The sequence below is a fragment of the Bactrocera neohumeralis genome, unplaced genomic scaffold (genome assembly GCF_024586455.1).
Source record: "Bactrocera neohumeralis isolate Rockhampton unplaced genomic scaffold, APGP_CSIRO_Bneo_wtdbg2-racon-allhic-juicebox.fasta_v2 cluster09, whole genome shotgun sequence".
Lineage (NCBI taxonomy): Eukaryota > Metazoa > Arthropoda > Insecta > Diptera > Tephritidae > Bactrocera > Bactrocera neohumeralis.
Window position 1 is genome coordinate 11,627,308 of NW_026089622.1, and position 15,275 is coordinate 11,642,582.

Here is a 15,275-nt window from a genome sequence, read left to right on the forward strand (position 1 = left end):
CTCCTTTTGATGACGAGAATGGCAAACGAAATAAGGACTACGTTATCAGGGCATGCACCTGGAATGTCCGGACCCTTAATTGGGGAGGTGCCGCTGCCCAGCTGGTTGATGTCCACGCGAAAATAAAGGCTGGCATCACCGCAGTCCAAGAAATGCGATGGACGGGACAAGGACAGAGACGAGTAGGTCCTTGTGACATTTACTACAGTGGCCATATAAAGGAGGGCAAGTTTGGTGTGGGATTCGTGGTGGGAGAGACTCCGTCGTCGAGTACTATCATTCACTCCGGTAGATGAACGTTTAGCCACACTCCGCATCAAAGTGAAGTTCTGCAACATATCGCTGGTTTGCCGATGATGCCTTCTATGAGAGCTTGAAGCGCACTTATGAGAGCTGCCCTTGCCACGATGTCAAAATCGATGCGCAAAAAAGGTATCTAAGGCGCAACTTGAGCCTCCACGATTCATCATCCCCAAATGGGTTGAAGCTAATCGACTTCGCCGGGGCCCGAAATATGGTTATCTGTAATACTAGATTCCAGCATAAGAAAATGCATCAAGCTAACTTGCTGTCTCCGGAACGAAGAGCCACCAACCAGATCGATCATGTTGTGATAGACGGAAGACACGTCTGCAGTGTTCTAGACGTGCGTACGCTCCGAGGTCCTAAAATCGACTCGGACCACTATCTTGTTGCAGCCAAAATCCGCACCCACCTCTGTTCAGCAAAAACGCACGTTAACAAACACAAGGAGAGTTCGACGTGGAGAAGTTGCAATCACAACAGACAGCCGAACGATTTGCTACTCAGCTTGCACTCCTGCTCTCTGAGAGCACTCGTCAACAACTCGGTATTAGGGAACTGTGGGACGGCATTTCAAACTCCTTACGTACAGCTGCAATCGAAACCATTGGTTTTCGGAAAATGCAAAAGAACAGCTGGTACGACGAGGAGTGCCGTGTCGCAGATGATAGAAAACAGACTGCCTACCTCGCAACGTTACGTTCAACTACAACACGTGCGGGATGGGATAGATACCGAGAGTTGAAGAGGGCAGAGAGACGCATTTGTGGACAAAAAAATAAAGAGGCCGATATGCGTGAATATGAAGAGCTTGAGAAGCGGGCCGACAGGGGTAATGCTCGAAAATTCTACGAAAAAATGCGGCGGTTTACAGAAGGTTTCAAACCCGGAGCATATTCCTGTAGAACCCCCAAAGGTGATTTAGTCACCGATGCCCAGAGCATACTTAAATTATGGAGGGAACACTTCTCCAGCCTGCTGAATGGCAGTAAACGTGCAACGCCAGGAGAAGGCGAACCCGATTCCCCAATCGATGACGATGGAGCAGACGTTCCATCGCCTGACCATGAAGAAGTTCGAAAAGCAATTACCCGCCTAAAGAACACCAAAGCGGCGGGGGCCGATGGATTACCGGCCGAGCTATTCAAACACGGCGGCGAAGAACTGACAAGGAGCATGCATCAGGTTTTTTGTAAAATATGGTCGGACGTAAGCATCCCAACGATTGGAATTTAAGTGTGCTATGCCCAATCCATAAAAAAGGGAGACCCCACAATCTGCGCCAACTACCGTGGGATAAGCCTCCTAAACATCGCATATAAGTTTCTATCGAGCGTATTGTGTGAAATATTAAAGCCCACCGTCAACAAACTGATTGGACCTTATCAGTGTGGCTTTAGACCTGGAAAATCAACAACCGACCAGATATTCACCATGGTAAAGACCCGTGAAAGAAGAATCAACACACACCACCTCTTCGTCGATATCAAAGCTACTTTCGACAGCACGAAAAGGAGCTGCCTTTATGCCGCGATGTCTGAATTTGGTATCCCCGCAAAACTAATACGGCTGTGTAAACTGACGTTGAGCAACACCAAAAGCTCCGTCAGGATCGGGAAGGATATTGATATCATCGGCCTTAACACCCGCGCCGTTAGTTCTGATTTCTCCAGGCTTGACAAGGAAGCACAGAAAATGGGTCTGGCAGTGAACGAGGGCAAGACGAAATATCTCCCTTCATAAAACAAACAATCGTCGAACTCGCGACTTGGCTCTCACGTCACTGTTGACAGTCATAACTTTGAAGTTGTAGATAATTTAATCTATTTAGGAACCAGTATTAACACCACCAACAATGTCAGCCTAGAAATCCAACGCAGGATTGCTCTTGCCAACAGGTGCTACTTCGGACTGAGCAGGTAATTGAAAAGTAAAATCCTCTCTCGACGAACAAAAACCGAACTCTATAAGTTGCTCATTATGCCCGTCCTGCTATATGGTGCATAGGCTTGGACGATGACAGAAACCGATGAGTCGACGTTACGAGTTTTCGAGAGAATTAAAAGACAGCGGCTACGCTGGCTAGGTCATGTTGTCCGGATGGAGGAAAACACTCCAGGTCTGAAAGTATTCGACGCAGTACCCGCCGGGGGAAGCAGAGGAAGAGGAACACCTCCACTCCATTGGAAGGACCAAGTGGAGAGGGACCTGGCTTCGCTTGGAATATCCAACTAGCGCCACGTGGCGAAAAGAAGAAACGACTGGCGCGCTGTTGTTAACTCGGCTATAATCGCTTAAGCGGCTTCTACGCCAATTAAGAAGAAGAAGAAGAAGATAAAACTTGATAAGACAGTACGTGGTCTAAAAATAATTGTGAAAAGTCTATGTTTTTGTTGTTGTAAAGGTTATATAGTTCCCTTTAGGGTGATAAGTTAACGGTAGGGCCAAGATACGTGTTGTTTTAACGGTCGGACCATAGGGAGAGGAGTGTCAGATGTATAACGTTTACTGGCCATGCAAGAGGCGGTTTCTACGAAAGCATTCCAACAGAAACTGCTTGGAGAGGAGTTCGTTGTGCTCCTTAACTGGGAGGCCTCAATGTATAAAAGTGTGATCAGAGGCATCAAAAGGCATCTCGTTGCAGTCCGAAGTGCAGTGTTCAGGCATGTCTGACCATATTGGTGCGGCTTAGTTAAGGACCGGCCGATTGTTTGTATGTGGCCAACAACTTTTCTTTGTTTTTAATATTTCTTTATTTATTCGGTCTGCTTTTTGTTTTAAAAGCCTAACATTAAGTTATAAAATCTTAAAGGGGTTTCGCCGGACACTTGTGCAAGTAAAATACTATATTTTTGTGCTCATATAATTAAGTCACGCCAGCTACAGAACGAAAGTTTATTCAACGCAACTTCTATGGTACAGGAATGAAACTTAATTTTATAAAAAACTAGCTGTTACCCTGTGTTTTTCGCTACACCTAAATCGATTAAAACTCTTAAGGGTTTTTACTTTGTGTTTTATTTATTGTTGTAAAACTGTTACTTATTTATGAAACATTTATAAAACATATTGGTATACAACATTTTTGGTTTTTCCACCTGGCGCGTAAATGAATAAGCACCTTGGTGTTCCCACTCTCGAGCATGCGACGAACAATTGGCCGTGGGAGAAGCACGGTTCTTCCAAATTGACGCCGCACACTTGAAACGTTTGCCTTTACGATTTGTTGATGGTCATCGCAAAGCCAAGATGTACTGGGAACTGCAAGCGCTTAAATTCAAACGGCATGTCGTTGGAATCATGGGAATGCGTGGTAAGAGTACAACTTCGCCTGCTGCCTTGCCATTTAGTATTGTTGCTTCAATCAAATTTGGCCACAATTTTTTGACTGAAAGTCTTGTGCCATTACACAAAGTCGGTGGCTTCAGATTTCGTAGAAGTATAATGGGTGAACCGACTTTCAGAACCAAACGATGCGGTGGCAGACCGGGGGGATCCAAAGAATTCAAGAATTTAGTTGGATAATTGACTACTTCATCTTGATTCAAAACGCTATCAATCGATGTATATGTTGTAGCTTCTCCTGTCAGTTTTTCTTGAATGGCAAAATTGATTTCGTTGCCGTGTACATTTTTCGGTGCCAATATTGCGTAAATAATCGTAGCGTTGATAGTGTTGAACAATATTCGGAAATACACTTTCAATCAATTCTTCTTTCGATTGTAAAAGTGTACAAAGGTTGTTCGGCAATGTGATCAAACCGGTATCATCGATTGGTATTTTGCCTTCGCCAATATCCAACAACTGCTTCGAAAACGCCGCTGCGGATCGATCATTTTGCAATTGGACACGCATGTTGATGGTAAGAGTCAGCCTTTGAACATGTCTCCAAAAAACTGACGATTTTAAACATGCGTTTATTTCGTCGGCACTAGTTGATCGAGGAATGATTGACAAAGTTTGCCGAAAATCGCCGGATAATAAGACTAATGCTCCGCCAAAAAGTTGTTGCTTTTTTCGTAAATCTTGCATTGTTCTATTGAATGCTTCTAATGACTTTTTGTTAACCATTGGGCACTCATCCCATAGAACTATTCCTCGATATGTTGCCGTTGGTGTTTCAACGACTTGGATGTTCAACGGTAATTTCAACGCAGAATGTGCTGTTCGGCCGCCATCAAGTAGAGTAGCAGCGATGCCTGACGAAGCAATTGCCAGCCCAATTTTCTGCTGTGACCGTATAGTAGCAAGAATCAAAGACATCAGAAACGTTTTCCCTGTATCACCGGGCGCATCCAGAAAGTAGAATCCACCGGCGTTATTGTCGACCGCTCGTATAATCTTACCATAAGCATTTTTCTGCTGAATATTCAATTTGGTAATGTTAGCTTGTATGAAAGCACGCAATTCATTGCAATCGTATTGTTGTTCACATTGAAGCTCATGGTCAAGCATATCAATCGCTAAACGATTGGGCGCAGTTATGCCAAGTTGCGCTAATGCCTTATTCGCAATTGTAAGGCACAGATCTTCAACCAATATTAAAGCATCATTATACATTTGTAATGTATATAGCAAGTCTGCGTTCGATGCTCGATTACGCGCCAAAATTAATAAGTCCTCGGTCATGCAGTCTTTGTACTTATTCCACAATTCTTGCGGATTTCACGGAAGGCATGTAGATATTATTATGGCGAATAGTACGCGTATTTGTTTTGGATGAGATGTGAGTGATGCGTCATGAAGTGCGGTGTCCCAATGCATATCATCTTCTAACAAATGCAATCGCTGACATGCTTCACGATACGTCGCACACAACTGACCGTCAACAGTTTTCAAATCATCAAACGATCTTGGTCCGCGCACGTTGACTAATAGCAGACGCAAATAGAAACATTCGGCGTTGTTCGGATGGATGGTGTGAATGCGTCTTATGGCATCGGTTTTACGGACATTTGGATAACCGTCAACACGCTCTCCTTGCTTTCGTCGTTGAAATGTTTTCGATGATGGATTCCTATTGAAATATTGTGGTATTTCGGAATATAGCATTGTTCTTGCAATTTCATCGTTTTCACACAACTCGAAAAAGGTAGTTAGCGTTGTCCCCGGTGGTCGTGCTAGAGTATGCATATTTGAAGTACATAAATAAAAATGGAAAAATTAACCTAAAACTACATCTTAAACTATGTATTTGCACACGCATATGCAATAAGACCCACCAACAGTGTGATGTAAAACCAACAGTGTATTTGTAAACCGCATGAAAGCACTTACGAAACAATAACAATACTCACTTGCTTTGTGTGTGTTGCACGGTCAGCAGAAAAACACAAAATCAGTTCGAATAAATGGAGCAAATCGATGGAATTAAATCTTGAAAAAACACACAATGTTGAAACACTATTTTTAAAAAAACATTTCATTGAAATCGGGCAAGCCGTCTAAGAGGAGTATGCGAACAGGAAGTTTTGCCACTTAAGTTTATATATATAGATTGAAGAAATTTTAATTCAGTTCAAAACAGAATACTTTAACTTCTAAAATAATAAATTGCGTTCATTCGCTTAGCACATCCAAGTTGTTGTGCTCATATAATTAAGTCACCTAAAGAAAAATATACTTATTCGAAGTACTCGTATACGGCATTTTTTTGCAGTTTTACCTTACCTAAGGCTAATACTTAGTTGGATATCCTTTATTACGTATACATAATAAGAAGGAATAAAGGGATGTTCAACTTATTCCAGTGTGAGAGCGCTTCAAAATTAGCGTTTTTTATAACATTTTCCAATATGGCCAGATTGAACAAAATAATAATTTTTGGGCATTTAAATTAAAAAAACTAACTTTTAGTACGAATAAAAATTACTATATAGTGGTTATTTATTATATGGAGAAACTATTTAAATCGTTTTAAAGTATATTAGAACAACTGACTTTTGACCTTTCAATACCCAATAAAAGGATTTAAGCTTGTTAGCTCTCAATCATTAAATGTTTTTAATCATTTTCCATTGAAAATAATACTATGATGCTTCAAATTACAAAACATTTCATCAAATATCTTTAAATTTCAGAAAATTATTTAATTTTAATTGTTTTACATTTTTTATAATTGGTCTTGAACGATGCAATAAATCCCTCCGTTTACATATCTTTTTGGTAAGACTTTAATCTGGCCATCGCTCGTTTCCAATTGCTAAACGTCAAAACCTCCTGAGCTTGATCAACTGTCAAAGTTCAGGAGGTTTTGACGTATAGCAATTGTTCTCTCACTTTCAGTGAGAGAGGAGTTGGACATCTCGGGGATGTTCGAGCAAGCAAATAACTGCGGCAATATTGCAACCCTGATGTTTTTTTGCAGATACTCAGCTGATACTTAATCAAATATTTTGCAAATATTTTGCGCGGCGTGCAGGTAGAAGTGGAATTTAATAAGTCTCAAAAATGAATTTTTTAATAAATTTAACAGTGGATAACATGGTGGAATGCGAGTGCAGTTTGCTTCTTAAATATAAAAAAGCAAGAAAACAAAGCTTTTTACGTAAAAAGTGGCTTATGACCGAAATTTTAAAGAAGAGGGCGATAGTAAAATCGCAAAACTTTTAATTCAAATTTATCCTCCGGATATATATTTATCGCATTTTCGGATGTCTCGTGAAACATTTGCTGTAAGTTTTCTGATTTAAGTAATCGCCTAAATAAACACATACATAAATACTTCGTAGGAATTAAAGAGCGGCTTGGAACCTTTTTGGTTATCGTCACGCGGGGAATATTCAATGGATCAGGCTTTGCATATTACCTTGTGGATATGAGTAATAGTAGAGTTACTTATCGTGAACTATCAGATAAGTTTGATGTTTCAAAAGGTACTGCCCACAAAATTTTTCTTAAAACGATTAATGCAATTTGCAAGTTAAAAAATGAAATATGTTGGCCATCAATTTCCCAGCAGCAAACAGTAATGGAGCGTTTCCAAGCGAGGCTTAGAATGCATTTCCTTTCGTAGTTGGCTGTTTGGATGGGACACATTTTAAAATAAACACACCGAAGAAGGATGCAATTAGCTACTATGACCGAAAGGGGAACTATTCCATTATTATGCAGGTACGTACATATGGTGATGGTTAAGCTAGAACTATTTTAAAAACAGAAAACATTTGCAATGTTTAGGGCATATGCGACAGCACATTTCGTTTCTTGGATGTTTTCATCGGATACCCAGGGAGCTGCCATGACGCCAACGTATGGAAAAATAGTCCGATATACAAAGGAATTACGTCTGGAGAGATACAACTTGCAAAAGATGCTATAATTTTAGCTGACTCAGCTTATCCTCTTACGAAATATTTGATCGCGCCTTATAGAGATAATGGACATCTGTTGAGAGAGGAGAAACAATTTAATTATTATTTAAGTTCAACTCGAGTATTCATAGAACAAGCTTTTGGGATTTTGAGGGGAAAGTTCAAAATTTTAAATCATATTGATATTCAAAATATGGAAGATGTATCAAAAGTAGTATTAGCTTGTGTAATTCTGCATAATTTAATAATGCGGAACAATTTTAATGATCCTGAAGTCAATTATCTATTGGAAAATTTGGAAACACATTATGAAAACGATGCTGAAACGCCTGACAACATAAATGATACTAACGAAGGTATTATCAGAAGAAATAATTTAAAAATGTTGTTTGTTTCTTAAATTATATATTTTTTAATAAAAATGTTAGTAAATAAATACATGTACATGTGATATTTTATTTCATTCAGGTCACAACAGTAATAAAAAATTATAAAAAGAGATCAAGTTTACATTTTTCAAATTTTTTTTTTTTACTTTTCGGTTAACTTTTCTAAAGTTTCCCGCAACTTCATCATTACGTTTATTTTTTCTTTTTCAAAATTCAATTTTTCTTTTTCGAATTGTAGCACTTCTTCATGACGTGTTTGTTCTTTTAGAGCCTCATTCTTTAAAAATTCCAATGCTTCGTTGGCGGCAGTCTTTGGACGCTTTCGTCGTTCGTTTACGAGTTGACTTTCGGAAGAGTAGTCAGTATTATCGTCTCCACTCCCTTCACACACTTCAGCGCTATCCATTAAGGAGCCTTGAAGGTTTTTGGCTGGCGGTTGAATGGAATGCCGCCTACCGTACACATCGTCGAACTCTTCAAAAAACTCCCAGCTTGTTGCCTCTCTCCCAGTCTGCTCATTTCGCCTCTTTATACGTTTGTATGTCGCAAATAAATTCAAAAACTTTCTTTGCATTAGGTCCTTCGATTTTGGAACATCCGCATTAACCATACTCATTTTGTTGACCACTTTTGCCCATAAAACTGACTTTTTACGTTTCCCCGCAGAAAATTCGTGCTCCATTTCGAGCCGGCTTCTCACTAGGAGCTTGGTGAAATTGTGGCTTAGCTTCGGGCTGGAATTGATATTTAATATAAAAAATAGTATAATATTATTCATTAGTATACATAATTAATAATAATAATTAATTATTAACAAAAATAAAGAGCGATTTCGCTTACCTCATATCTTCCATGATGAATTTCGCTGATGTCGATTTGTCGAGTTGTTGCTTGGTGAAATTGCGACTTAGCTCCGGGCTGGAATTGATATTTAAAATAAAAAATAGTATAATATTATTCATTAGTATACATAATTAATAATAATAATTAATTATTAACAAAAATAAAGAGCGATTTCACTTACCTCATATTTTTCATCATGAATTTCGCTGATGCCGATTTTGTCACTTTTGCGCGCAAGAAATGTCAAAATTTGAGTTGCTCGAACGCTTGACATTTGCAAAAGTTGCCACATTTTTGCATCGAACGTGATGCTTTGCAATATTGCCGCAGTGATTGAGACTCGAACATCCCCCTCTTTATCTCTGATCTAAGTGCACTACCCGAATTTGTGCTCATCTACATATTTACCGGATATTAAGAGAGTGCACATTTGCAAATCGATGTGCACATGCGATTTTTTTGTTTTTAATACGCTTTTATTAGCTTCACTTGTATGTATGTATTTGTGTATGTTTGTTTGTAACTTTTTTAAATGGTGCTGAAACCTAGAATGTTTGAGCGACACTGTAGGAAGGCGATAGTAAGTTTAAGCACCTCCCCAAAAAGATGCGCTTAAAAGTATGAAACATCTAAATAAAACTAGTTTTGGTATATTTTGAATAGCATACTGAGTTGGGCGTCGACCGCAGAGAACGTATAATATAGAGAAGGTTCATGGCGTGCCGATTGTCATCACGTTCCTCTTTTTGGAGGGGTTGAGTTTTCTATTAGTGGATTTCACCACAACAATATTTATAGCGGATTTCACCAATATTTAACATGAAGGGGTCGAAAATAGCAGAATTGAGCATTTTCATTGTTAAATGAGAAAAGTGATGCTAATTTCAATGTTTAGAAATGTACGCTTACAGATTCGCGTGTTTACAATGCGCAAACGACTATGGATATCATTTACAGATATTCTCCATATACATATGTATTTGATAACAAACTTATCTGTGTACATACATATGTATTCGTAATTTCACCTTTTTAATGATAAATTCCATTAAATCTGTTGGAATTTATAATAAAGTCATACAGTGATGAACTAAAGTATTGGCACAGCAAGATACCTTGACTTTGGCACTGTTTTTTACCACTTATAAAATAAGTTTTTTATACCAAATAAAAATGCTTAGTTAGGACGAGTAATTATCAATTATATTTGCTTTAATTCATTTAATTATCTCTTGTATTTATTTAACAGTAGTTAAAAAAAGAAAAAAAGCGCTAATTTTAGCGAAACAAAAGTATTGGCACACTCCATAAAAATACACAAAAAACAATAACAAAGTAGTAAACTATACATAAAATTAATATTTTGTGGCCAAGCCCTTTTGCTTGATGACTGCTTCCAGCCGGTTTGGCATTGATGAAACCAATTTTTGTGTCGTTTCTGCGCCAATATTCCGCCATTCCTCCATTAGTGCCACCTTCAGCTCAGCTTTTGTTGATATTGCTCGCTTCTTAACGCGCCTATCTAGTTCTTCCCACAGATGTTCTATTGGGTTAAGATCCGGCGATTGAGGGGGATGCGGTAATGTATGTTTTATGTGATGTACCAGCCACATGCGTACATCATAAGCCGTATGCTTCGGGTCATTATCGTGTTGAAATGTGAATGACTCTGGCAATTTCAATTTTTCGGCACTTATTTTTACATTTCTCTTCAGAATTTCCATATAATATTTCTTGTCCATAATGCCGTCTATGAATTCCAGCTCACCGACACCTGCAGCGGACATACAACCCCAGACAATTACCCCTCCACCGCCATGTTTTACAGTAGCAGCAAGGTTTTTTTTTTGCAATTCGGTGTTAGGCTTTCTCCACACAGTTTGGCGACCATCAGATTGAAATATATTGAACTTACTCTCATCTGAGAAGAGTACACTGTCCCAGAAGTCCATTGGCTTGCTTATGTATTCCTTCGCATAAGCTAAACGCTTCGTTTGGTTCACTTTTGAAATAAGAGGTTTACGTCTAGCTACGCGAGAACTGTAATTAGCTTCATGCAGTGTCCTCCGGACCGTTATTGGATGAATATCTTTTCCCATCTCTTCTTTAACTTCCGCAGCGATTTGTGTGGATGATATTCTGGGGTTCTTTTTTACCTTCCTGACTATTTGACCACGCTCGCGATCACTTAAAGCCTTGGGCCTGCCTGTTCGTTTTTCGCTTTGTAAAGATGCAGTACCTCTAAAACGTTGAATAACACTCCGTATGGTATATCGGCTTCTGTCCATCATTTCACCAATCTCAGCGTACGATTTACCCTGATTATGCAAATATAATATTATTTTCCGTTGAGATTCGTTGGTTTCACATTTTTTGCTGCCCATTTTAATAAAATTGAAGCAAATTTAACTATAAAATAAACGCACACTGAGTTTTGAAGTTTGATTCTTTACAGCAGCACATTTGCTTACGTATAATTAACGGTACTTTAAAAAAGAGTTGCCATAATTAATAAAAATCAAACTAAGTTGCCTGATTTTATAGGGTGTGCCAATACTTATGTATATACAACCATTGTTTCATTAAAAAACCCCGTTGTCACGGACAACCAATGAGCTGTGCCGAAAAAAATAAACGAATGGCCGTCGATTGTCACCGCTTTCCTTGCCGCTGTACAGCTCCGCCAACAAACCAGCGTAAATATGTATTTTTGTGCGTGAGCTTGCATACATATCGACGCAGCTGCGTAAAAATATTTCAGAATTACAAAATATTTTTCACATTCCTTGACAAATACAGCCAATCCCGGTTATGTGCCACAATCAAAGATACAGATTTTTGTGGTTTGTCAAAAATAACAAGTAAGGAAGGGCTAAGTTCGAGATCGAGATTTCATTATACGTCATTTACATATTTTTCAAACACCGTATTTTTGTAAAGTTTTATTCCGCTATCATCATTGGTTCCTAATGTATATACTCGTATTATTCAGAAGAGGCATCAGATGGAATTCAAAATAGCGTTATATTGGAAGAAGGCGTGGTTGTGAACCGATTTCACCCATATTTCGTACATGTTATCAGGGTGTTAAGAAAATATTATATACCGAATTTCATTGAAATCGGTCTAGTAGTTCCTGAGATATGGTTTTGGTCCATAAGTGGGCGAGGCCACGCCCATTTTCAATTTTTTAAAAAAAGCCTGGGTGCAGCTTCATTCTGCAATTTTTTCCGTAAAATTTAGTGTTTCTGACGTTTTTGTTAGTCGGTTAACGCACTTTTAGTGATTTTCAACATAACCTTTGTATGGGAGGTGGGCGTGGTTATTATCCGATTTCTTCCATTTTTGAACTGTATATGGAAATGCCTGAAGAAAACTACTGTGTAGAGTTTGGTTGACATAGCTATAGTAGTTTCCGAGATATGTACAAAAAACTTAGTAGGGGGCGGGGCCACGCCCACTTTTCCAAAAAAATTACGTCCAAATATGCCCCTCCCTAATGCGATCCTTTGTGCCAAATTTCACTTTAATATCTTTATTTATGGCTTAGTTATGACACTTTATAGGTTTTCGGTTTCCGCCATTTTGTGGGCGTGGCAGAGGGCTGATTTTGCCCATCTTCGAACTTAACCTTCTTATGGAGCCAAGGAATACGTGTACCAAGTTTCATCATGATAACTCAATTTTTACTCAAGTTACAGCTTGCACGGACGGGACGGACAGACGGACGGACGGACGGACAGACGGACGGACAGACGGACGGACAGACAGACATCCGGATTTTGACTCTACTCGTCACCCTGATCACTTTGGTATATATAACCCTATATCTGACTCTTTTAGTTTTAGGACTTACAAACAACCGTTATGTGAACAAAACTATAATACTCTCCTTAGCAACATTGTTGCGAGAGTATAAAAATATAATATGGTACATAAGCGAGTGCGGATAGGTATACTTAAGCGAGTGGTACTTAAAACAATAATTTCTATGTTTTTCAAAAAACAAACCGTGAGATGCAGCAAGATATAGGCAGTTAACAGGGATGATTTTCATTCAAGCGGAGTACTACTTAACCGGGATTGACTGTACACAAAAATCAGAAGAATATTGAATATTTTCTTTGAAAAATTTCTAGACTTGAAATTCGACAAATAAACTATGTTGTCTATTTTATTATAATATTTTTTAATACTTATATTTGCGGGGTTGTGACTTTTTCCATTTCCAACTTCAGAAACATATTCAATTTATGAATTTTAGCTTTTGAAATCGTCGCGAAAATACGCTTGTAGGCAAGGCATGCTCGGGGAGATGTAATGGCGTCTGCTTTTATGAATGAATCGAATATGCTTTTTGAAAGTACGTTTGCGTTCATGAATGAAAATTTTGTTGTTGGGAAATTTACTATAAATTTTGACGTCGGCAATTTGGCTGCCATATTGGTTTCTGATACTTTTTCAAACGATTGTTGTTTTTGTAGAACAATATTTGTAATTTTTGCGGGTGACATATCCACATGTGAACGCATGTAAGTATGTATGTTGTGTATGCATTGTTTGTGTGGGAATGTCATACGAACATACATAGTTACATGTGTACTCATATTGTAAGTACATATGTATGATGATTTTTGAGGCTATTGTTGTTTTTCCAGAAGAATGTTTGTATTTTTTGATTTACATGCGTACGCATATATTATATGTGTGAGAATGCCATACGCACATACATACATTTGTGTGTACGTAAATATAGAGAAGCGCGCGCTTTTTATATTACTGATAAATGATAATATCTTGATTAGAAATTGATTTGTACTTGCATACATATCTCCAGGATAGATGCGTATGAAAGTTTTAAATGATAAGAGGTATGATTTCATATATTATTATGGTAATATACATATTATGTTTTTAGAATATTACGATAATATTTCATATATGTATGTATATAGCATATATACATGCATACGAAATTATATAATATTATCAAAGATAAGGAATGTTTAAAAAGTGGCTCATTTTCCCAATAACTACAAATATTACCATGAAAATAGCATGATTTAATAATAATGTTATCAATTTTGCATGAATTCACAAAAATTCGCAAAATTATATTCATATCAATTGATATGATAGCATGTAAACGTATAAAAATATAAGCCAAAAGGCCAACATGAGTCTGTAAAAGCAATGTATATTTCTGAGCATAATTTTCATTCAATGCTCAGCTCTGTTCACTAATTTCTGTTAAAATTTCTCCTGCTGAGCCAAAAGTGGTGAAATCCACTAATAGAAAATTCATGGCTCTTGACAGTTCACACGCTTGTCCGTAGTTGAACCTTCTCTATATTATACGTTCTCTGTCGACCGTTCATAAGATTCAAGGTTGTACCAGAGAACGTATATTTATAACATATATATCGTATATTTATAAATATACGTTCTCTGGTTGTACAGTAGATCTTGCAGTAATTTATCTGGGCTCTCGACTGTTTGCTGCTGGGCAAGCTTATGTAGCACTTAGTCGTTGTAGATCTTTGGACGGTGATCGAATTGAAGAACTAGACGGTTCAAAGTTGACAGGTAAAACCCCATGTAACATTGAAGCTTTAGAAGAAATGATTCGATTAAGAAGTAATAATTCGTAAAGTCGTCAATGGAACTTGGTCGCAAATAATATAACAATTATTCAATAAAAGGTTACGAGTAGATATTAAATGCTGCCTAATTATCGATTTACTTAACCCATACTACATGTCATAGTTAATATTTTAACAAATTTGGGGTTTCTCACATCAAACTAAAAAATTTAAAATAAATATAGGGCTTGGTGACATATTTTTCATACATCGAGCATTCCACGCTTTTCTCATAATAATGCAGGAATTATTTTTCACTTTTTAGTTTGATATGTTTTAAAAGCGTGTTTTTTAGTTTTTTTAAACTATATTTCTTTCAATTCCGTCTATGCGCGCAAGTTATGTCAACTTCCCATTCCAATGAGTCGTTCAACTCGCTTCCAATAAATTGGGGCAAATGGCAAACAAACACTTTCAGTTGTTTACTTAACGAAACTACAGACCGATCAAATTCATTGATTTTCGAATTTACAAACTCAATTGTTTGCTTGCACAGCAACTTTGTACAATAACCAAATTCATTTTGTTTTTTATACAACAACAAAAATTCATTGCAATAGTAATTCGATACTTTAATTTTATTTTATTTTAATCATTTTGTGCAACGATCGATTTCGTTGATTTAATCAATTTTACAAACATAAGTATGAGTTCAACTAACGTTGCGATGAGTCCACGTCGCAAATTTAAGAACTATTTAAATATAAGTAATTTTTAACAGTTTGTTAGTTCTTAAGCAGAAACCGAACTGTAAGTTACACAGTAAATAAAAATTTTAAAATTTA

The 15,275-nt window shown here is 37.6% G+C and overlaps 3 protein-coding genes and 1 long non-coding RNA gene across 5 annotated transcripts in view; 1 reads left to right on the forward strand and 3 right to left on the reverse strand.

Moving 5' to 3' along the window:
• LOC126764541 (endothelin-converting enzyme 2) overlaps nt 1–15,275 on the reverse strand; it is a 1,258,369-nt gene that overhangs the window by 38,944 nt on the left and 1,204,150 nt on the right. The gene's annotated exons all lie outside the window — the stretch shown is intronic.
• The window catches only part of LOC126764552 (uncharacterized), a 307,965-nt gene that overhangs the window by 29,993 nt on the left and 262,697 nt on the right, over nt 1–15,275 (reverse strand). The gene's annotated exons all lie outside the window — the stretch shown is intronic.
• Nucleotides 7,305–8,060, forward strand: LOC126764570 (uncharacterized). The gene is made up of 2 exons (XR_007668072.1): nt 7,305–7,416; nt 7,483–8,060. It is a non-coding gene; the product is annotated as an uncharacterized LOC126764570 (long non-coding RNA).
• LOC126764557 (uncharacterized) lies at nt 8,133–9,142 on the reverse strand. Its single transcript, XM_050482251.1, has 3 exons — nt 9,030–9,142; nt 8,846–8,923; nt 8,133–8,739 (listed from the first exon to the last, which is right to left on the reverse strand). The coding sequence occupies exons 1-3, from the start codon at nt 9,044–9,046 to the stop codon at nt 8,148–8,150; spliced, it is 687 nt and encodes a 228-aa protein (XP_050338208.1). The 5' UTR covers nt 9,047–9,142; the 3' UTR covers nt 8,133–8,147.

Excerpts from the sequence above, each read along its gene's own strand:
- LOC126764557 (XM_050482251.1), bottom strand. Across the intron at positions 8,740-8,845 it reads TTCATCATGGAAGATATGAG|CCCGAAGCTAAGCCACAATT; the intron begins GTAAGCGAAATC and ends TATCAATTCCAG.